The sequence below is a fragment of the Prionailurus bengalensis genome, chromosome B1 (assembly GCF_016509475.1).
Source record: "Prionailurus bengalensis isolate Pbe53 chromosome B1, Fcat_Pben_1.1_paternal_pri, whole genome shotgun sequence".
Lineage (NCBI taxonomy): Eukaryota > Metazoa > Chordata > Mammalia > Carnivora > Felidae > Prionailurus > Prionailurus bengalensis.
In genome coordinates this window covers 110,827,618-110,852,512 of record NC_057344.1, presented here as the reverse complement: position 1 = coordinate 110,852,512, position 24,895 = coordinate 110,827,618, and the positions used below count along the sequence as shown (strand labels likewise).

The window sequence follows — 24,895 nt, the reverse complement described above, 5'->3', positions numbered from 1 at the left end:
GAGGAGCAAATAAAATGATTCCCCATTCTTCCAGTCATGGAGAGGAAGGAACTTCATAAAAAATGGATCAACACAGTAGAAGTATCAGCTTCATAAAGAATGGATCGTAGTCAGAGCATGCAACTCTTGATCTTGGGGTTGTGAGTTCAAGCCCATGTTGGGTGGAAGAAAGGAAGAAAGAGTGGATCAACACAGAAAGTCATATATGAAGAGGTTTTATTATTTGAAGAAGCCAACTGTTGCCCCTCATGTAAGAACTTATGGAATTATATGGCATGAGATTTTAGAAAGAAAATAATGTAACTGAACCATTGTGAGTTCTCTCCTTGGTGAGTCACAGACACACCATGTGGACTTGTTGCACCAAGTAAGCGTAATTTGCAGCAAATAAGGTGGTCATGAGGAATAACTTTCAACCCAAAAGGGTGAATGGATTCCTTTTATTTAGGATTAGGATGAGTATTTAGATAGGGAAGCCCTGTCATATGTAAAGGTGGGAATAAGGCCATTTATGCACCTTAAGGAAACTTGCCTATATGTGCATTGTATGTTATGTAAATTAGGCTTATACTCCTCCTTGGGTGGAAATTTTAGTATTATCATAGGGGTAAGTCACAAACAAAGTCGGGACACTGAGGCTTTTCTTTCCAGGAAGCAGCTTTATTCATGCCAGGGTGGGATCATCGGGCTAAGACCCAAAAGGCTGAGCCCCAAGCACGGCAGGGGGGGGGTGTCACCTTTTGTACAATTTTTTTTCCTTTGTCTCCCATACATGGTAAAAACCAGTCTGAATGGGCGGTCTATATTACAGAGTCATGAGGAATGTCGCACACACATAACCAGGTTGCCTTCCCTTGTTTTGAGGTTTTCACCACATTCCTTATGGAAGGACTCTACCACATTCTCTCCTTTGATGCTTGGACCCCCTATTTTTGGTCAAAGAACATCACCTTGGTTTAGAGGTTTATGTTTCCATAACATCATCACATGTGTGGCTGCTTTCCTTTTGACCATTACCTCAATGAGGCTGGAGACAGACTGTAAAAGTAGGGGAGCTAGGCAAGGCAGGATTAAGCAAGCCCTCCAGGTCAAGAGAAAAATACTTATGAGAGTTTGGAATCCCCTGCAAGTTGAAAATAAATCCTCCTAATAACTCTCCAGGGCCCCAACCTTTCCAGGTCTGGACTGAGACATGAGCAACCTTTCTCATTCGATCTGTGATCTCCTCTATGACTTTTCCTTTATCATCTATCTGTAGGCAGCAGTTACTCAAGTTAAACTTTCCACAAACTCCTCCCTCAGAAGCAAGCAAGTAATCTAAAGTCAAGCGATTTTGATAGATACTATTGTGCATTTTGGTTTGCTGCTTGGCTAGTGAGTTAAGAGCTCTGACAGTTTCATTGTTTATAATTTCTACAACTGCTTGCAGTCTGATTATGCGGTGTAGCACGTAAATAGGAGTGTGGTAGCCCCAGGACCCATCCTCTGCCCAGGTGGCAGGGCCATATTGGATTACACACTTGGGAGGCCATTCATCATCTTTCCAGTTACCAATTGTTAGGGCTTGTCGTTTCCTTTGAGTCTCCCAGTCCCCATACACTTGGACTCTCAAATGTTCCGCTCTGGCAAATGGGAGCAGGAAGAAAGATGGACAAATAGTTCCCAGCACACATGACCCTGACCAGCATGAGGAAAGTACTTTTTAGGTTGTCCTTCCACATATCCAGTATAGTTCACCTGGGCCCCGCCATTCAATGGCTGCATTGACATTGTCCTAGGCCTCTTGGAGATAAGAGAATTTAGAAAAGGGGTTGGGACCTGCCTCAAGGTGATCTGGCAACTCCCACCATTGGGTTTCCTAGGAAATTGAGTTATAAAATCTTTGGTCTAATGTTAAATGTCCAACATAGATGGTCAACTTTCTTCCCCACTGGGCAAGGCAGTTTTTCCCAACAATTGAGGTTTTGAGGAGCCAAACCCTGGTAGTAGGACTGGGGCATTCTGTTCCATTATAAGGTTCACAGGGATCTAATTCTCTAGTCTCCCATGGCCATTGATTCCCCATGTTGGTTTCCCCTCATATATAGCAAGAAGAGATCTTCAGAGTCTGGGCTATAGTCTCTGCTAGGGTTAGAAACAAGTTCCATACTGTGACTGAAATGGGAGGGTGGCTACTTCTTATTTCTTCACAGAAGGAGTGGAAGACTTGGTGGGATGTGGTTGGATGAGCAGTAGTGACTCTCTTGAAATATAGCACAGTCCCTGGGCCTCTGTCTCACCTGTGAATCTGGATGTCAATTATCCTGGGTTAATGATGGTAAAATTAACAGGGTTATAGGTTGACTGATAACCTGATATAGGAAGGAGTGCTGTTGTGCCTTCTGTTTTCCAAGTAGCCCATGAAACACAGCTCCAGCTGGGGCATACATACTCAGGTGTATAGGCACATAAACCATTTTCTTCACAATGTATTTGTCATTGAATTGTTTTTTCCACTCCCGATTTAAGCCTCTGTATGGTATATCATGAGTCCTTGGGCCCTCTATGACAAGTGCCTGCTTTTTTTCATATGACAGATGCCTCTGGACCAATATCTATAACTGCACGTATGTCAAACAGCATTGACACTGGTCCTTTTGGGTTAGTAATTTGTGTCCAGCTGACCAAGCTCCTTGCCCCACCTCTTGGTAGGATTGGACTTCTAACCAATCTTCACTGGGGGAGTGTTGTGGGTCAAAGCAAGTGTATTGACTCTCCCATTGGCAGATAGACTAGGTGGTCTTATTGTGTCTGCAGGACTTTTCCTTGGCATGAGAAACAGGTATGGTATAGTAAAGTCCAAGTGACTCCCTGGCCTGACCTGGTTATACAAATACATGGGTCACATGATGAGGAATCTAGGCTATGCTTCAGAGTCAAGGGATGTATAAATCTTGGCTCAATGTAGTCTTTAGATCTGTTCAGCCAATATGGATTTCCTGACGGAACTGCTTGACAAAAGCTGGAGCCAGTGCCTCAGGAATTGCTACAGAAGGGGTCCAGATTAGAAGCAACCGATACCAGTGAAGCATCCTATCCACAAAGGGAAGGTGAATGCTAACAGAAACCTCTCACCACACTTGCAGCCAGCCTCTGCCAATCCTATGGTGAAAAGTAGAGCAAGAATCACAATAACAGCAAGAAACAAGGGGGACAGTGCATCACAGTAAGGAAACAAATATAGAAAATAAGGACAGTCTATTTGTTCCATTGGATCATTGATTCTTCAAGCTTCTGCCGTGCGTAGATTAGTCAGCTTCCGGAGTGACTAAAGCAGGGCTGCAGTCTCCCGGAGCCTCTGGAGTCGCAGATTGCTTCTTCCGTGTGGTCAGCTTACACAGCATTGATGGCTCAGGAATGCACTCCCAGTTTCGAGATGCCAGCTTCACTCTGCTGTGATGAATCCAGGGCCCCCCTTCGGATACCTTTACTGAACTAGGGGTGGACAAGATGACAGTAAATGGGCCCCTCCAGAGGGGATGTAGGGGTTGGACATTCCACTCCTTCACCCATACCCTATCTCCTGGTTTAAAGGGGTGAGCCTGTCTGGTCAGACTCACAGGTAATCACTTCCTAACCCAGTGGTGTAAGGTGGTTAGGGTAGAGCCAAGGGCTTGCATCTGTTACCTTAGGGTTAGATTGCCTATCTCATTTAGATACCCCCTTATGCTCTTGATAATGGGGGGAGGGCACCCATAAAGGATTTCATAAGGGGAGAACCCCGTCTGCTTAGTGGGACTACATCTGATTCTTAACAGGGTGATTGGCAACACCTGGTCCCAGTGTAGGTGGGTTTCTTGACATAGTTTACTTAATTGCAGCTTCAGGGTTCTGTTCATTTGTTCCACCTTCCCAGAGCTCTGAGGTCGGTATGCCATGTGTAACTTCCAGGTGATTTTTAACCCTTTAGCCAGCAGCTGCACCACCTCAGCCACGAACGCTGACCCATTATCTGATCCTATAGTAATAGGGATCCCAAATCGAGGAATGATTTCTTTTAGAAGTCAGGCCACTTCATGTGCCTTTTCTGTGTGAGTAGGGAAGGCTTCCACCCAGCCTGAGAAAGTGCACACAAAGACCAACAGATATTTATAGGCTTGGACCCGGGTAAGCTCAGTGAAATCCACCATCATATTTTCAAATGGGGTTCCCCTGACACTCGGCACCCCAGAGGCGGCCTTGGGTCCTTGATGTGGGTTATTCCGGGCACACGTTTCACATTGCTCGCATACTGCTTGGGCTATGCTGAAGAGTCAAGGGATATAGAAATGTTGGCTCAATGTAGTCTCTAGATCTGTCCAGCCAATATGGATTTCCTGATGGAACGGCTTGACAAAAGCTGGAGCCAGGGCCTCAGGGATTGCTACTTGGCCGTCTTCAAATTTCCACCATCCACCTGGGAGTTAGCTTCCATTTTCAGTCAGTACCAGGTACTTTCAAGTTGTGAGTAATTAGGGTCCCATTCTGCCAGTGGACTAGGGAACAGTGCTGCGGTTAAAGCTGCTGATTCTGCTGATCCTTTGGAAGCCACAAGCTTTGCCTCTTGGTCTTACCGTTTCCCCATGCAGCCGAGGTGTCTCCCCTTTGATGTCCCCGAAAATGCATGATAGCCACTCGTTTAGGGGCCTACACAGTATCTAAGAGTTCAAGGATTTCCTTACCATACTTTATGGCTTTCCTCCTGAGTTTGTTAGACCCTTCTCTTTATATAAATCCCCGTGGTGAAGGCATACTTAGAGTCTGTGTATATACTAACACGTATCCCTGCCTCCAGGCAGGTAAGCGCAATGAGCTCTGCCTTCTGTGCCAAAGTCCCCTGACCTAAGAATGACACGTTGACCATCTGCTGGTTAATGGGCGCCTCTAGATCAAAAGGGGTGTTGAGACGAAAGCCCTCACATAGTCTTCGTAGAACTGGATTGGGCTCTCCTCGGGTCCATGGAGTACTTTAGATGTTTTGCTCATATTTATGGCCTTTCACTCCCACTTTCTTCATGCCATTTAGAAGGGCTTCTTGATACCGTTCAGTCCTTGTGAGCCCTCTGTCTACACTTGAGTCATTTGGGTCCCATTTGGGGTCCTCCCCAGGGAAGTGGGCCTGAGCATACGCCTGAGTGTCTAGTGACCCAGTGGGGCATTCTCCTCTAACCATTTTAGGGCTGCCTGGGTAATTTGGCAACGTTCCTCCATGGCGAAGGGGGTCAGGAGGAGTTGGTGGCAATCCATCCAGGCAGGTTTTTGGGTTTCAATTATGGACTGCATTAGTTCAATCATAGTCTGGGGCTTCTCCGTATAGGAGGGAGTATGGTGTTTCCAATTTAGGAGGTCCGTAGTGGTAAAGAGTTGGTGCACAAAAACATGCTGGCCTCCTCAGATCTGGCCTTCCTGATCATAATAGATGGATCCCCTAGTTTTCCCTCAGTGACATCTGTAGGGCTCCCTGGTGTTGTTTCAGGGAGGGACTGTCACCCTTGGCCTGATATTCTTATCGCCTTCCAGGAAGGGTGTATGGGGTTAGGACTGGTGATCTGGGAGAGCTGGCCACATATGGAGAGGCCGGTGGTGCTAGAGGTGGGGAGTGAGGCCTCAGGACTAGGGGCAGGCTCTGTTGGGGTTTCTGCAGCTGGGATGGCTGGAGGCACAGATGGTAGTGGGGCACATGGCAGTAGGGTCCCTTCGGGCCCTCCCAACAGTATGGGCTTTTCAGTTTTGGGTTGGCATTTGGAGGAAGCCACAAGCCATCATAAATTTACAGCTCTCTTCAATACACACTTTTAGTCAAGGCGGCCGGTATAGGACTAGATCTTGCCAACAGTCAATGTAAGGAAATTGGTCCGGGTGGCCTGGATCCCGCACAATGACTCTGAACACTCGGCCAATTAGTTCCTTCTCAAGTGAGCCCTTAGAGGGCCAGCCCACCCCAAACGATGGCCAATCAATTTCACAGAATGTCCAGAGCTTTCTGGGAGTTAATTTCACACCATAATTTCCTGAATATCCTTTTTGAAATTCCTCAACATACATTCTAGGGGAGTCAGTTTTCTCCTCTTTCTACCCATTTCCTCCCCCTTAACTGGCAACTTTCATGCACAAGAGAGGGCTAGGGGGAAGGGAGTGACTAATTTGGAGAGGATCCACACCAACTTTGTCCACTTTCGGCTGCTCTCCTCTCAGAGATATTTCAGGCACCTCTCTTAGCCTTGATGGGTTCACTATCAAGCTCTAACCCAGATCAGACTCCCCAGGAAGTCTGACACCACCCTAAGCTGTATGAGGTCACCAAGGAACTGTGGATGGGGACTCAATACTCGCTTTGGCCCATTGGTCAGGTTGGAAACTTTCTGCTGTTTCTCATTCATACACAGTCACATAGTGACTGTGCCCAGCATCTTAGAGTTGGTTTTGTTCCTTATGGAAATATTCAGGCAGCTCTGGGAAGTGATCAGGCTCTCCTTCTATCTCTTAGGGTCAGGTATACCAAAATAAATCCAGGTTCTTACCAGTCTGATGGGCTGTGCTCCCTGAGCTGGTTCCTGGGCCTCGCTGGGTTCCTTTGTGTATCCAGGGCCCTTACCCTGGCATGACAGGAGGGGCTAGTCTCCTATGGATCAAGCGGTCCACTGGTGCCAGGCAAGGTCACCTCTCCTGGTGCCCCAAGCCCCGGTGACAAGGGAGGTGAAACGCTGTGTCTGCCTCCTGGGCAAGCCCCCACGTAATGTAGCAGTGAGTCACACACGGAGTGGGGACACCAAGGCTTTTCTTTCCAGGAAGCAGCTTTATTTGTGCCAGCACTGGATCATCAGGCTAGGATCCAAAAGGCTGAACCCCAAGCGCAGTGGTGGGGGTGGGTGCCTTTTGTACAAATTTTGCTCCTTTGTCTCCCATATATGGTAACATGCAGTCTGCATGGGCGGTCTATGTTCCAGAGTCGTGAGGAATGTCGCCCTTGAGCACATAGGCAGGTTGTCTTCTCTCCTCTTGAGGTTCTAACCACATTCCTTATGGAGGGGCTCTACCACATTATAATGAGGTAAAGTCAGTTGTTTATCATTCTAGAAGTCACTCTGAAGCCTGTCTATGCAGGCACAAGTGGGGAGTTACACTCAAACTGGTCTGGGTGGTCTGGTGGCTAGAGGTCTCATCAGGGTAGTCCCACGGCTCAAGGAGTGGTTTCAGTTTCTAGTTGCCTGAGTTAAGAGATAAACTGGAAAGAAGAACTTAAAGAAGAATGTGGTAAAAAGATTGATGAGTACAAGCAAGTGGGCAGTGAAGGTCAGGTCTTAGGGTCTAACTGGTGATGATAACAATTCCAGTGCAGAATAAGTCCAGTTGTTCTATGGGTAGGCCTTAAGCACTTGGAAAATATATCTCCAAACCAATAATCTCTAGTCCCACTTGGATAAAAATCCTGATATATGGAAAGCTTTTAAACTTTAGGGACTACTCAGTCTTTTCCATTCAAATATATTACATAGGTTTGATTGTTTATAAATGTAGACTTTACCAAAATATTCCCTCTGTGCTCTCTTTAGATTCATTCATTCATCCAACAATATTTATCAAGTAGGTACTATTTATCAGACCTGGGGCAGACAGAGTGTTAGGCAAATCACTGGATTAGATGTCTCAGAGGTCCTTTCAAACCTCTCAGGTGGAAACTTCAGATGGAGGCAGAGACAAAAACTGAGAAAAAGGAAAGGCAACTTCTTATAATAAGCATCTTAATATGTAAATATTTAATATTTAAATCTTCATATTTAAATATTAGTTGGCTAGGCCATCTAACAACTCCCAGTGATCAGCAGATTTGATTCTTACTTACTGAAGTAACAGATCCAACTTAAAAAACATTTATGGGGGCGCCTGGGTGGCGCAGTCAGTTAAGCGTCCGACTTCAGCCAGGTCACGATCTCGCGGTCCGTGAGTTCGAGCCCCGCGTCAGGCTCTGGGCTGATGGCTCGGAGCCTGGAGCCTGTTTCCGACTCTATGTCTCCCTCTCTCTCTCTGCCCCTCCCCCGTTCATGCTCTGTCTCTCTCTGTCCCAAAAATAAATAAAAAACGTTGAAAAAAAAATTAAAAAAAAAAAAAGTAAAGAAAAAACATTTATGTAATGGCTTATCATACAGAGTAAAAGATTTCTTCCAGTAAACAACTTAGGCCAACTAATCAAATGTCATGCTGAAATATATATAGAATAAAAAATTATCAGAAAAGTTACAGGCTCTAAAATATCAAGTTAATTATCTCCTTAAAAATTCCTACCCGAAGATCATACTGCTTGTCCTTCATTGTGTCAGAATGAGTTTACTATTTGTGAAGTGGTTTTTACATCTATTAAAATTAAGTACTTCCACTTCATGTTACCAAAGGGACTGGGTGTTGAATAACTCAGAAAACAACTTTGGTCTGGTAAAGGGAGTGGAAAATAATTTTGGTTGAATCATTTGTGTTAGTTAATATAGTTATCATTATTTGCATGCTGGTAGGACATGGGAGTCATAAAAGTGTCTTTATCAAGCTTTTGTTATATTGTTGATTAATTCGTTAAATTTTCTAGGAATAACGTATTTTGAAAGTACTTTAATTCTTATTATCTTATGCCAGTAAATATATAGAAACCATGACATGCGTGTATTGATGGTACAACTATATCAGCTGCTCAGAGTTAAATGTTGTTGAAAAAGAAGAAAAATAAATATTATAAAAGCTTGAAGGCTTCCCATAAGAGAATCATTAATATAAGCATTGACCAGTAACAGGAAATTTGCCATAGAGCATTTTGTAGATGTATTTGGTTCTCCTTATATGTGTTAAAAAAACAAAATTCAACAGAGTAAATTTGAAAATACAATTAACTTTATTAAACAACGAGTGGATCAGGCAGCATCCTATCTAACAAGTAGAGGGGAGCTCCAAGGAGTGGTATAAAATGAAAGGTTTTATAGGAAGGAGGGTTGGGCAAGAAAGTTATCAGCCAAAAAAAAAAAAAAAAAAGTTCCAGGCAAGGTCACTTTCCCTTAGGGGGAGAACAGGGGTTTTTATCATGCAGATTACCTCATCATCCTTTGGGGAATGGAGAGGGCCCATGTGACAGATTACCTCATGGGCACTGATCAGAAAATTCCTGATTGACTGTAAGTCATTTCTGGGGGAGGTCAGTATAATGTATGTAGATACCATATTTGGTAAAATTATCGATGAGTTTTTTCAATGTTATGATGGGTAATTTTTTAGGAATTTAGATGTGTCAGATATTATAGCACTAATGATGGAGTTTGGGGGTGACAGTGGAGTTTGGAGCTTATGGCCGAGAAAGAATTCTTGAAGACGTCTTTGGTGCAAAAAGGTGATTTTATTAAACCACGGGGACTGGACCTGTGGGCAGAAAGAGCTGCACTGTGGTTGTGAAGAGTGACTGATTATATACCTTCAGGTTAGGAGGGGGTTAGGGACAGTGTAAATCTCTAAGGAATTTTGGAAGCAAGGTTTCCAAGACCTTGAGGGGCTAGCTGTTGTTAGGAAAATATCATTTATTACTGTTTAGTAAAACCTCAGTCATGAGACCCCTCAGATGTATATCAGGGGCCATATGCTTGGAGTATAATTGCCAACCTATACTTGGGGGTTAAAGCTAAAGGGGGTTTGCAAAGGAATTTTTATGTGTTTAAGGAGACTCACAGGATCCTGGGGGGGTCAGGATAATGTTAAGCTAAGATTCCCTTTTGCCCCTAGCAAGTGTCACTGTCAAGGCAGCCTCCTGGAGGAAGGTCACTCTGCCTGTCTCAAGGACATGTCAATGGGCCGTAGGTACTAAGGAAATTTAAGTTTTAATTTGCCTTTGTTTCCCACATCACCATGACAAGCACTTAAACCCTCTTACATCTCGATGAGGGTGATATTAGGGCTCCAGGAAGCGGAGTCTATAGGTTTCTGGAGATTAGGTTATGGATGAGATTATCTTTTTCTTGAAGTTTACTAAATTATCTGTAAACTGAAGAAGACTCCTGTTCTGCATGACTGTGATCTGTATCGGTCAACCATTTGCTTTCTTTTCCTTCTTTTGTTCTTAGGCAGCCTGGAGTGTCTGGGGAATATCACACATATCCCACCTGGGGGTGAGAGGGTGGGAGGGAGTGCTATTAGCCTGTACTTTGCCCTCAGCTTGTCTTATGCTCCCTCATCTCTATCAGAAGTTATAAAATAAATTTTAAATTCTTGGGAAAAAAAACCTTACAGACAAATTAGTGACATAGTGCTAAGTGTCTTTTAAGTGCAATGTTGTTATTGCAAAGTTTTGTTAGCTTAGAAATTGTCCTATGGCTTTTGAATCACTTTTTATGAAAAAAAAAAAAGATTTCCTTCCCATTTGTTAAAAAGTCAGATTTATTTTAACTCTCTCAATATTCTAGAAACTGGAAAGAATTTTATTTGTGACTGGTGCAATAAATGATACAGTTGTTCTTTTTTTTCTCTCATTAGAAAAGTATTTAGATATTTCTTAGTCAAAAATTGTTGAGATGGAGTTGGCAAATCCACGGCTCTAATGAATATTTACTACTTTCCCTCTCTAAATCAAAAACACTGGAAATTAGTCTCTCTGAACTTAGTAGCTTCAAAGTAATGCAAAAAGAAAAAGTACAATGAAGAAACCCGAGTCTGTCTAGTCTCTGGGTTAAATACTTGCATAAAAATCAGATACTACCCACAACTATTACTCAATTTCTGAGGACTGTGTGCTTCTCTTTTCAGAATGGACTCAACGCTCTCCATTTGGCTGCCAAGGAGGGCCATGTGGGCCTGGTTCAGGAGCTGCTGGGAAGAGGGTCCTCTGTGGATTCTGCCACTAAGGTAATGTTCATGCTAGTAGAATTTATTTCCTTGGACACGAGGAAATGATTTAAAGTTATTTTGTCTGGTTATACATTGCAGACGTTTGCTGGAACACCAAGGTTCTTGACCATGAAGAACTGAAATTGGAACTCTTTCCACTAAACTTTGCAGAGTTTGAGTTGATTCTTTTAGAGACTTATCAAACATGAGACTGGAGAATTCTGCATACTTTGTTTCAAATGTTCTTTTTTTCTTTGATTCATGTAGACACTAGATTAATATAATCATGTGTGGACGACAGCACCTATTTTCCTAAGGTTAATTCATTTTTTCAAAAGTATATTGATGTAGTAAACTCCTCAGTGGAAATGGACAGGTAATTTTCATGCTTTAATGAAGTTGTTATATCTTTTAATGTATTCATTTAACTTGGTAAGAGAAGATTCGGAATCTCTTATACTGTAATGGAAAAGAGATTTTGGATCATGGATTGAATTATTGGGGAAAATTAGATTTTATCACCATAATGTGTGTTTGTAAAGCTATTGGACTCATTTTTAAAGAACTGTACAAGATGTTTGGTATACTAGAAACTGTTTTTTTTTTATTGATAGTCCTTTTACTAAAATATATTTGAACTTTGTCGTTGGGGAGTCATTTCAGAAACAACAGATTTAAGTATTTTATTTTATCTGAGGGAGAGAGAGAGAGTGGGGGAGAAGAAAAGAGGGAGAGGAAGAATCTTAATCAGACTTCACGTTCAGCTCGGAGCCTGACGTGGGGGATGAATCCCACGACCTTGGGATCATGACCTGAGCTGAAATCAAGAGTCGGATGCTCAACTGACCTAGCCATCCAGGCACCCCAGAAACAATGGATATATATTTTTTAAATATCATCACTGGTGACAAATCTTTGTCTTTAGAAGGTGAAATTTTAATTTGGAGAAAAACAGTGGTTAGTCAGAATCAAGCCTGTTGCCCAGAGCTGGAGTGTGATAATATGGTTGTGAGAGATGCAGAGAGGCTAGGCTGTAGGCCCTCAGGCGACCAGCTGGGGCTTTAGTCTGATCAGCGTTGGACAAAAAGAGTGGTGGAATAAATTAGGAATATGGCCAGTTAACCTGGATTTCTAACACCTCATGCACACATGATTGTCAAAATATAGACTGGCCCAACACCTCACGAGAATTGTGAAGGATGGAAAAGGAAAGCACTATACAGGAGGCTCAGTGTTTTGATGGTAGACAATTTATCCCCTTCCAAGGTGGGCTACTATCTGGATTAGAATGACAAACTTTAACCACTTGAAGTTATCAATCAGCAAAATTGAAAATGCCTGTACATTCGATGTCTACAAAATTTGGAAACCTCTAATATTTTCTATTTTGTTTCTCCGAAACAGAAGGGGAACACTGCTCTTCACATTGCATCTTTGGCTGGACAAGCAGAAGTTGTCAAAGTTCTTGTTAAGGAAGGAGCCAATATTAATGCACAGTCTCAGGTACTGCATTCAGATTTTCTCTGGTGTGAATGAATTTAAATTAGAACAGCTTTGTGAAATTGATTTAATGGGTTGAGCCAGCTGTTGGATAGTTAAATTTGCTATAAATATTTCCGTTATTTATTTCAGCCACATTATTTTATGAACTCATGCTATGATATTTTTTTGATGTATTATGATCCCCCTCTTAATATAACTGAAAATTTGACAACTACACAGTCTGTCATTCTCTTTAAGTGCATTAAAAAAGCATATAAAGTGTTTTTTCCCAGAATGACAGTGACATCTGTGAAATATGAATTATTCATGAAAGTTCTATGTTGTGCTATAAAAGTAGTTTCTCTCCTTAAATTTTAAAAATTCTCAAAAGATTAGCATTCCAGTAGGAGATCTGCTATGAAGTGGGAATCACACTAATTACCTCACACCCCAAATGTGGACTTTACAAAACTCCTGAAGGAAACGAGAAAATTCGTGACCCACAGCCTTACAATGCATGTAATAACAATTATGTAGGATAGAAAATGCGTGTTCTTAAAATGAAGCATTTTTTTTAATTAAAAGAGTAATCAAAATACATCATAAACTCGATGCCCATTTTCTGCGTGAAGAAATGTTGCTTTGCCCAAAGCTTTCCTTTTGGTATCTATTATGAATCTATGTAGAAATTGAGGGGTGTATCCTTTTAAGTCCATTTCTTCTCTCTCTATTTTAAAGTTTTTAGCCTCTCTAGCATACCACAGGCCATGCCACGGGGACTATTAGCAAAATAAACCAGTTCCTGTCTATCTATTCTTTGGGATAATCTCACCGGCTTGCTTCTGAGGGGCCTTGTGTAGGAATATCTCTACCTATTTTGTTCATTCGTTCATTATGTTGACATGTCTCCAGTGGTATAAATAGCACTACAGGGCAAAAGTTAGAATCAGCCCTTTTTTCTTGGACTTTGATTAGAGGGAAGACTCTGTTGAAATTATGACAGGCAAGACGTTATTTATTTTCACCTCTATAATATCATACTGTTTTAAATAACCGCATTTTTCTTTTAAAGCACAATTTTTCTTTTGAAAGTCCAATACACATCTCTATTTTAACATTTATTGAGACTATTCCATATTATAACATCTTCATGACATGAAAATTTTTTTTAAATTGATACCATCTGTAAAGAATTCCCATATAGCATATAAAGTATAATGGCATCTTGGGCTTAGAGACACAGGACTTGACAAAATCTACTGCTCTAAACTAAGGGATTAAAATCTTTTCTTTATAGCAAGAGAACATCTTTTTGCTCCAGAGCAAAGCTTCCAGACCTTAGCTGGCATCATAATCACCCACAGGGCTTGTTGAAGCATGTGCTTCTGGGCCCAACCCCAGAGTTTCGGATTCATTTCTGGAGTGGGACCTGAGAATTTACATGTCTCACATAATGCTGAGGTTTTCCAGTTCAGGAACACTATGAGACCCACTGCTTTGGAGAATATAAGAGAAAACTGGGCTTAAGAACACTGCTATAGAGATTCACTAAGTACAGGTTTAATTGTGTGCATAAATCAGTAGTTTGTATACTTAAGCATGGAAATGAAAACCTGGTCAAGTTCAATTGCCCATAGGAGGTTTTTAATGGGAAGTTCACATGCCAACTGTTAGTGCTGTTAGTGTCTATAAAAAGAGCTTGGTTACTGTGCTCAAAATGACTCGTTGAACGTTGTGATTTCATAAAAGTTGACAGGTAGCAAATACTGCAAGATAAGTGCTTGTCAAAAGTTGTATCAGTTATTACACTGTGATTACTGGAAATTTATATGCTTTGGAGGTTTTCAAGAATAAGCCAGAACCACTTAATCGGTAATTTGCTTTCAAGAGTCAATGAGCCCATTCTTTATAGTCATAATCATGCCAGATTATAACAGATCTTATAGAAAGATTTATATTATCATTAAAGTAATCTTTATTTGTATTGTATTTAATTAGCTCAATTTAGGATTCATATTATAGGGAATCCTGACAACTAGCTTCAAACTGATTTTATATTAAAAGAAAGTTTTGGAGTGAAAAAAATTAATAATTAAAATTTAGGATGCTTTTCTAGATGCCTAAGTGATTTGATAAGCCCTATGAGATTATTTACTATGTTGAATTTAGGTGGCCATCATTACCAAAGACAAAAATTACTATTACTTAAAATATTTTGTAATTTAATGATTAAGATTAAAATACAGGAATTTATATAAAACTATTTATTTTTTTTGTTCCTATGCGTGAACAAATCCTAAAGGCATGGTTTTAAGGGCCATTGGCAGAGGATATGAGTCCTTCATACGTGATTCTCATTAGTCTTGTCTTGATTAAGATACAGATTTTTTCCATGACAAGGGACCTAGACGGGTGGGTAGGACCATGCTCATGGTAGTTAGATAGTCCCTTCCTTTTGAGAACCAGAAAAGGGGCATAGGAATACCAAATGTGCAACATAAATTCTGAATTTTGTACTCAAATTATACCTTCTCCCATATCTTTCTATGAACATAATGCAAGACAAATGCAGAATAGTCTGTTAGTATGGGAACGTTGATAGCTGCATAGTACTTTGCTTTTGACAAACTTCTGAATTTTTTGGAAATGGACCGCTAAGGTTATTGTGGAATTAAGAAAAGCCCCAAGGAATAAATGTTCAGTAAACATTTACGGAGCTCATAGGTCATGGAGAGGTATACACCTGTGGATTTTACTGCACTCTCTACATAAACTGTAAGATCCATGTGAAGCTTACCCTGACACGACACAGTGCCAATTTTGGTAGTGTCCTTAATTCATGAAGAATTCCAGAACACCAGCAGAAGCAATTTAAGAGTTTTAAATGGAACTATGTGATCAGTATAATAACAATCCACTGATGTTTAAGTTTCTGTGCTCAGCAGTGGTAGCAGTGTGGGCTCTACTGAGACAGTTGTCCATCTAAAATCTCGATATGATTTTAAATATTGTTCAGACCTTGTAGCTCTCTGGCTTGGTTCTTTGCTCTCCTGGATTCAGTGGCACAGAGATCTCATCAAGGTCTCAGTGCAAGCTGTGTTGGTGGAATAACGGGGCTAGAAGTCAGGTTAGAGTGATTGGAGGAATGCTATTTGCCTTGAGGATGGTTGCTTGCTTTCTGAAAACCTGGGCACTTTCTGACAGTCTTTACTCGGCACATGGACATCTTCTACACAGTCCTACAAAGTAATGCTGGAATGCTTTCTGGATATTTGTACTGGCATTTATTGATCACTTTTATAACCTGTACAGCTATTAGATTCAAAGATATGACTTTTAAACCATTGTTCCAATTATATGTTGTACACGAAATTTTGAAAAAAAAATACTCTCAGAGTGATGAGCTCCTTTAAATTCTTATAACACTTTTGCCCATTAATATTTGCCTATCTCAGGTTTATTTTTTGTTATGTATATCTACAGTTTCTGCAAGGTGGTACATTTCTTGGGAGCAGATCATTTTTTTCTCAACGTTCCTCTGTATTTTTAGGATTTGGTGTAATACCTTGCACATATATGATTGGAGGCTAAACATATGCACATATATTCTTCCTGTATAAGAATTAGCTCCGTTGCATATTCCAATCATTCTTAACAATAGATGTTAATAATAGTACAAAAAATGATATTGACTGCCAGGAGCTATCTCTGACGCATTGTGTATATTATCTCTTTTGATCTTCATTTACTCTGTCATCATCGATGACAAACTGAGATAAAGATGATTTACTTACTCATAATCTTCATCCCCAGGCAAAACTGCTTCTTAGAACTCTCATAACAGTTAGACCTTTGCTACAGACCCAGGAAACAATTCCTAAAATTCTTTTTTCTTCTGTCCCAGACCCTATGAAGGTCTAAGTCAGCAGATTTTCCTGCAGCAGCATCCATGCAAAAGGTTTAAGGTGAAAACTTCTCCTGTAGTATTTTTTGTGAACTATAAATGCTAGAGCTCTGCAAAAATGTTCAAAACACGATGAGATTTTGCTGTTGCTGCCAAGAAAATCTGGCCTGCAAAATTTCCCTTCTTTAATTTTCTCCACAATAACATGTGACTTTTTGTTCCTCACACAAGAGTGTTTTTCCTTGCAATCTTAATTTTATTTTCTCATGTAAAGTTATTAAAACCCAAATGACCCTCATAATAAAATAAAGTTACTTTAAAAATATCTATTTGTTTTTTTGTTTTTACGAAGCAAGCTGGTTTGCGTGATGGCTATTTGGCTACAATGAAAAAAAAAAAAAACAAGAGCACAGTGGATTCTAGTATAGGTAATATCTCTATACAGTAGGAGCTAAGTGAAATTGTGGAACATGGGCACAGTAAAACTTGTGGTCAACTGTAGCTTTCTGACTTTTATCTTATACAATGGAGACTGGGATGTTTGAATTCCCTGATAGTTACAGAGAGAAAAGAAAATGTGTCTTTATTGGAAGAAAGGATGAGCCAGAAATTCCCACAAGTCTGTTTAAGGAGTAGGTGGAAGTGTGTGTCCAGGGAGCTAAGTGTGGTTTGGAGGAGAGTCCAGATGCCACAAAATTACAACCCCATAGTAGTATCTTACACTCAGCCTCTTAATTTTAATGTATAGTTTTATGTATTATTTAATCTCATTTTATCTTTACAATGATGTGAACTAGCAGTGATTACGCTCATTTGGATATAAGGAAATTCGAGGCACAAGCAAGGAAATCTAAGGTCTCATAACATATTAGTGATTGAGTCACAAGCCCAGGGCCATTTGTCATGGACACCTCCCTTCCAATAGTCCTCTACATAGTTCACTGTTTCCCTTAAGCTTTCTCTACAATCTGCCTCTTCTAGGTCAGTTCAGTTACCTCCCACAAGAGCCAGGTCCCTGGCTCAAATGCCATCCATTCTCTCAGGGTCTAGTTGCGAAGATGCTGGGAATAACTAAAAACATTCCATAAAAGCGAGGCATTTCCAAGAAAAGGGATTCATGTACACTGGGACACCTATCTACATTTGGGACATTTCCACTCAGACATTCATTCTCTTAGGGTATTCTTTTATGAAACACAATTCTTAACACACGGAAGACTTAAATATACTTTCTGAAGTATAGTTGGTGATGTCTTTCTGATTCATTTTTCTTATTTTTTTTTTTATTTAAAAAAAAATTTTTTTTTCAATGTTTATTTATTTTTGGGACAGAGAGAGACAGAGCATGAACGGGGGAGGGGCAGAGAGAGAGGGAGACACAGAATCGGAAGCAGGCTCCGGGCCATCAGCCCAGAGCCTGACGCGGGGCTTGAACTCACGGACCGCGAGATCGTGACCTGGCTGAAGTCGAACGCTTAACCGACTGCGCCACCCAGGCGCCCCTCATTTCTCTTATTAATTGTTGCATTGTTCTACTTTTTCTTGAATTTCTTGTGTTTTAGTATTATGAGGATTCCAGAAACAGTTTTTTTTTCTCTTTTCATGCTATTTTAGTGGTGAGTGAGTCCAAATAAGAAATTCTGATTTGGTATTCTTCATAACGTATTTTGCCGAAAATTTACTTCTGTTTTTCTTGAATCCTTTTGCTTGTTTTATGGTCACTACTCTTTGTTCTTTCAATTCTGGAAATTTCATTCCAAAGGAGGACTTTCCTATTTGTAACACAAACATGATTAGACTTTATTTTATTAGCTTTTAGATTCTCAGACTGTGGCCATTAATGCCAGTTGCAAGATTACATGACCATTAGTTACACCCCCAGAATTTTAGGGGTGCATATGCCTACTCTATGCAATGATAAATGTTTTGTTGGGTGTAGCTTCCAATAATTTTTACTTCATTGGCCCTCACTCATTGTCACAAATAATTTGAATTGGGCTGTGAAGAGGAAGAAAGCCTACACAGTTGGCCGGCATGCCCATTACACTGAATTGCTTCCATATGGCCATGGAGCCATCCCTGGCTCTTAAAACAAAAACTCATAATGGAACATTCCGTTCTGTCACACGCACAAACACACACGCGCGCGCACACACACACACACACACACACACACACACAGTATATAAAATAGGATGCGGACTCACAGATCCAAAAAAATTGTTATGTTTTCAGCATTTTTCTCCAAATATATACATATAGCTCTTTCTTAATAAGGTTCTTAGTTGTTTTAATTAAGAAAATTATTGTAACACTTTATTTGAAGTTAAGGTGAACATGTACTTGCATTTGACTGGGGATGAGAAAGAACTTGGGACACTTAGGTTGTCTTTTAGACTCTGAAAATCAGTTTATTGAATGATTACACACGTGGAAGTGCATCTACGTTCCTCAGCATTCGGAGCTAAACAAAGGAAGTATGCTTTTCCAATTCTCCATTCTCTGATATGGATCATTTCTCTAAAAGAAATGATGAGAATTGCCATCTTTAAAATTTTGTATAGAATGGAATTCTCTCGTATTATAGTAGAATATCAACACTGAAAGTACTAGTCTGTTCATACACACATCTGAAAAGACATAATATTTTCATTTGCCAAAAATAAAGCAGTTTGCTATTTTTGAAATAAAATTGAGACATTTATATTTGTCTTTATCTTCATTAATCTGGGGACAGGTGATGTGGCAAGGCTGAATACTGGTTGCCATTTTGTCCTGAAATTTGAATGAAGTAAGACGTAAATGTCATTGAATGTAAATCTATAGTAGATGGCCATATATTTATCACTTCAGAAGACTATCTGCGTCCAGTATTACTGTATTTAAAAAAAAAATTTTTTTTTTAACGTTTATTTATTTTTGGGACAGATAGAGACAGAGCATGAACAGGGGAGGGGCAGAGAGAGAGGGAGACACAGAATCTGAAACAGGCTCCAGGCTCTGAGCCATCAGCCCAGAGCCCGACGTGGGGCTCGAACTCACAGACTGAGAGATCGTGACCTGAGCCGAAGTCGGACGCTTAACCGACTGAGCCACCCAGGCGCCCCCAGTATTACTGTATTTTAAAGGAACTAAATTGTAGAAAGGTGAGACTTGTAGGGAGAAGAACAAAATGGCTAAGATGGCTCTACATTTCTCTTAGTAGAAATAGAGTTCAAATTTCATACAGAGGATCCTTCTCTGTCCTTCTGAGTTAAAATGGAGGATAAGCACCTCTGGCAGCAAATAGTTAAAATAGTACCAGAGCAGTTTGCTTCTTACCTCAGATCTTATAGCACAATGTGCACGTTCCACAGCAACTAAGATGCTAGGAAGACTTCAAAGTAGTGATCCTTCCAGACAAAGATTACAAAACAAACCAAAAATGTGAAAACATGACACTAAATACATGAAGTAAAACCTGCCAATAGAAAATTATTGGAAGTAGTCATTCCCTCCCTCCACCTTTCCCTCCCTCCCTCAGCACGTGTTTGGATATTCAATTTGTGCCCCCTCATGTTTGCTAGAGATACAAAGATGGGGTTGGAGTGGGGGAGACCAGAGGAAGTAGTGACTGAACTGCTTTCTTTTTTTTTTTAACTCATAGATAATTTTATTTTTTATATCTATTTTTTTCCAGCTTCAGTGAAGTATAACTGACAAATAAGATCGTAAAGTAGTTAAAGGGTACAATGTGATGATTTGATATTAGTATACCTTGTGAAAGGGTTCCAGGTTAATTAACATGTTCATGACCTAACATATTTGTTTATTTTCCTTTCTCCCTCTCTCTTTCTTACTTTTTTAAATTGAGAACATTTAAGTTCTCCTCGTTTAGCAAATTTCAATTGTATAGTCTAGTGTAATTAACTACATAGTCATCATGTTATATATTAGATGCTCAGAATTTACTCATCTTATAACTGAACGTTTGTATACTTTTACCACCCTCTCCCTACTTCCCTCACCCCTCAGCCCCTGAAGACCATTTTTGTACTTTCTGTTCCTATGAGTTCAATTAAAAAAAAAAAAAGATTCCACATGTAAGTTATACCGTGCAGTATTTATCTTTCTCTCTCTGGTTTATCTCACTTAGCATAGTACCGTCCAGTAACTTTTCTCTTAAAAAAAGGAATTGATGTGATAATCAGGGGTGAGAGGAGATGCAGTGTGCTGTAGGAAAATGAAATAGGACATGCGAGAGCCTAAAAGAAATCCAGGAGCTGAAACATGAAGGGGAAATGTGGTACATATGAAGCTGAGAGAGAAGATCACAGCCTGCAGGACTCTGTGAGCCATGTTAATGATTTTGTTTTAAGATGCTTATCCTAAGCCCAGTATGAGGTAGAGGTGGGAGGTAGAAAAATATAAGATTTGGATTTTTAAAGATCACCTTGATGCAGTTCGGAGTACTATAAAAGGGGCATCATAATAATAGTACCTCCCTCATAGAGGATATGAGAATTGAATTAGTTAATCCATGTACGGCACTTAGAACAATGCCTGGCATAAGAACTCAGTGACTGTTAGCTGTCATTGAGATATATATACACACACATATATATATATACACATATATATATACACACATATATATATACACACATATATATACACACACATATATATATATATATATATATTTTAAGTTTATCTATTTATTTTGAGAGGTGGGGAGGGGCAGAGATGGAGAGAGAGAGAATCGCAAGCAGGCTCTACACTGCCACACAGAGCCCTCCAGGGGGCCCGAACCCATAAACCGTGAGATCATGACCGCAGCCAAAACCAAGTCAGATGCTCAACCAACTGAGCTACCCAGGCGCCCCTAGCCGTCATTGTTAATAGCAGATTCAGTGATAGCTCATTTGTGTCAGAGTGGCCTCTCTGCATGCCCCCACTGCTTGTTCTCAGCACAGTGGAGACAAGGAACAGCAAAGTCAGTTCCTTGACATGTTAACAAGTTGCTACTAAAGGGGTGCCTGGATGGCTCAGTCATCTGTGTCCGACTTCAGCTCAGGTCATGATCTCACCGTCCATGGATTTGAGCCCCTCATCAGACTCTGTGCTGACAGCTCAAAGCCTGGAGCCTGCTTCTGATTCTGTGCCTTCCTGTCTTTCTGCTGCTGCCCTGCTAGCTGTCTCTTAAAAATAAATAAAATGTTAAAAAAAATTTTCTTTAACTAAGTTGCTACTAAAAATGAAAGCTGCAGCTCCCGTGACTGTTTTTTTTGTTTTGTTTTGTTTTTTCCCCACATGCTCTTTGGAACACTGTCAATTCGGATGCATGAAATTGCATTATCCTAAACACAGATATCGTAGTCATGTAATAGTTTAAGTAATTCAGTAGCCAGGACATTTAGGATATAGACTGATCACCTAAAGACACGTGCGGCTTTAGATTAACGGATCAAATATGAGAGTTCTCATCTTAGATATTCTGGGTGATGGAAACTGAAATACAACTCCAAAATATGTTTTTAACCGAGTATTATTCTTGAAAATCACTTTCAGAGAGTAATTCCAGTGTGGAAAATTCTAAATGGAATGACATAAACCAAAAAAGAGTTGTTTACATTTATTTATGGTAAAATAGTAAAAAAGATTTTTGAAGTGTCTGAAATATAGTATGAGTATACCTTAATTAGAGCAAGGTATCATTGAAGCTAGCATGGAAGTTGAAGATGTGGAAAAACAATTTTAAATTGTTTTTTAAAAAAACATCCAATGACCTTGATTGGTCTGGGTTTATTTTCTTTAAAAATAAAATTCCATTCTACACCTTTTATTTGGGCAGTTACCACTTTTCAGAACTAATGGTAGTAACTTTATGGGTCATTTTAGCTCTCCACTATAGATATTTTTGTACCCAATATTTTAATATTATTTTCAATCATATATTTAATATGTATGCAAATTAATAGATTAAATTTTATTTTTAATAACTTAAAAAAATTACTCAGCAAGGAATATAAGGCTGCTTGCAGAGGAAATATACCTAAACCACTGCAAAACCATTTAGAATTATAAGTTATTAAAGGTATTCTCATGAAAGCCAGTAGCAAGAAAAGGATTCTTCTTAGTGATACTGTTCAACATTGTGTTCAAGCCCTAGCCAATGTAATAAAATAAGAATATGAATGGAAAAGGAAAAGACAAAAAAATGTTGTATTATAGAATATGATTATTTAGATAACTCAAAAGAATCTGCAAATCAATGAAGATATTTTTACATTAACTAATTCATTAAAATTCTGCCGCCTGCATTTTTCTATCCCCTACATCACAGAGTTGTCTTGTATAGTCTTTGGATAAGATTTTCTTCAGCCTAAAAGTTAAAATGAATTATTCTCTTAAAAGTTAATACTAAAACAAAGTAGTAAGTTCCACATCTAAAAATGGTAGATTAGGACTTCATATTCTTTAAAAAAAATTTTTTTTTACATTTATTTATTTTTGAGAGACAGAGAGAGACAGCGTGAGCAGGGGAGGGGCAGAGAGAGAGGGAGGCACAGAATCAGAAGCAGGCTCCAGGCTCTGAGCTGTCAGCACAGAGCCTGATGTGGGGCTCAAACCCATGAACCATGAGATCATGATCTGAACCGAAGTCGGACGCTTAACTGACTGAGCCACCCAGGTGCCCCAGGACTTCATATTCTATTTAAAATTGGATTTGTGAAGCACAGGTTAAAGCTTCATTAGAGTGTGTTTGCATGACTGCCTTTATATATTCTGATTCTGGTCTTTTCAAAGCATTGGGAAGTACTTTTCGTATTTTTATTTTATTTTATTTTATTTTATTTTATTTTATTTTATTTTAAATGTTTATTTATTTATTTTGAGAGAGAGAGAGATCAAGCAAACAAGCGTGGGTGGGGGAGGAGCAGAGAGAGAGGAAGAGAGAGAGAATCCCAAGCAGCGCAGAGCCTGACGCAGGGCTCAATCCCATGACTGTGAGATCCTGACCTGAACCAAAATCAAGAGATGGACACCCAGCTGACTCAAAGTACATATTTTTGGATTTGCAAATAGCAGCCCTTTAAAATTTTGGAATTTTAGGATTTGAAACACATGTGAACCAACAATGTCATGAAAAGACATTTATTAACTCTCTGCCTGAACATAACCTGGTATAGTACTTTAAATCGTAACCCTTTAAAACTTTAACTTTAAATGACATATTGACTTGAAGATATGAAGAGCAGGAAACATAAGGAGTTGAGTAACACCTTGACATTAAAATGCAAAACAACAAAGGCACATCTTTTCAGGAGAGCAAGATAAAGACATCACTAAGTAAAGACAAACACAGAAGCTGGGCAAATCCCACTCTGGAATAAGAAAAGAAAGGCAATAAAATGTGTTTAATTAATCCAGGAATACTACATGCAGAGATGGAGACTTCATGAGAGATTCTAGAGTCTAGTGGTCAGGAACCCTGCCCTATCACTTTTTATTTGTGTTACCTTGGACTTGTTACTTAAATGGAGTCTTGGTGACTCCATTTCCCCGTCTATAAAATAGGGATACTACTATTTGCTGCACAGGGTAAATGATAAAGATCAAATGGGTTAATACATGTAAAGTATTAGAACAGTACCTGGCACTTAATAAATGTAATATAACTGTTAGCATTTATCTTAATTATTAGAGATAATGGTTTATCTACTCAAATTAGTGAATAAGTAATAAATGGTTTGGAACACTAATTAAATTAAATGGGATTTTAATTAATTAAGCTGTTGTTTTGTCTGATTATCCCTTGGAGCTGACAAATTATTATGTTCTGGAGGTAGTGGTAGAGAAAAGATTATACAGAAATTTCATCTTTAGTGATTAGCAATATGGAACGTGTCCTTGGTATGACATAGGTTTGGAACAAAGAACGTGAAGCTGAATGAATAGAAAAAGCACTTGCTACAAACAGCAAGACAGAAACACAACTATATTCACTGAACACATACCATATGCTAAGCACTGATCTACCCACTGGGATGCAATAAAATAGTCTCTTGCTTTATTAACTTTGGGTAGTTAAAACATCCACATTTAAAAACATCACTTTTGTGTCTGTGTTTTCTTTATCTAATAATTAATTTTTCCATTTTCTGTTTTTTTAAATTTCCTATTATTTTAACATAACTTCTGTTTTAATCCATTTATTTAGCAAATTTAATTAAATATGATTTAATAAAGGAACAAGCTATTCTTCATCTCTTATGCATGAAAAACACATTTTGAAGGTTGAAGGTAAAGGATTGCTTACATAGAAAAATCCTTATTTTTTTTTTCTGCTTCAACTGTTAAACCAGGCAGATCTCCCTATGTTTTCTTAAGATATTTCAAGTCCCAGCCTCTTACTGTATTACCTTCCATAAGAAGCAGGGAATTTGGGGCAAAACTATTTCATTGCTAATATTTGTCACAATCTTTCAACTTACTGAGAAAATTCTTAAAACAGTATAAATTCTCATAAATGATTTACTAATGTTTTTGTTACCTTCTGATTTTATAGCTAGGAACTGTCTGAGGCCAAGCTACCAGATGCTGTCAGCAATCTCAGATAATATAAGTTTTCTTAAATAGTGTAGTGTTTAACATCGG

At 39.4% G+C, this 24,895-nt stretch overlaps 1 protein-coding gene across 50 annotated transcripts in view; it reads left to right on the top strand.

The window, feature by feature from the left end:
* ANK2 (ankyrin 2) overlaps positions 1-24,895 on the top strand; it is a 671,502-nt gene that overhangs the window by 486,632 nt on the left and 159,975 nt on the right. For all 50 annotated transcript variants that reach the window (XM_043569982.1, XM_043570198.1, XM_043570029.1 and 47 more), the window contains 2 exons: positions 10,789-10,887; positions 12,274-12,372. In XM_043569982.1, the coding sequence (XP_043425917.1) occupies positions 10,789-10,887; positions 12,274-12,372 (198 nt within the window). The remainder of the gene's footprint in view (positions 1-10,788; positions 10,888-12,273; positions 12,373-24,895) is intronic.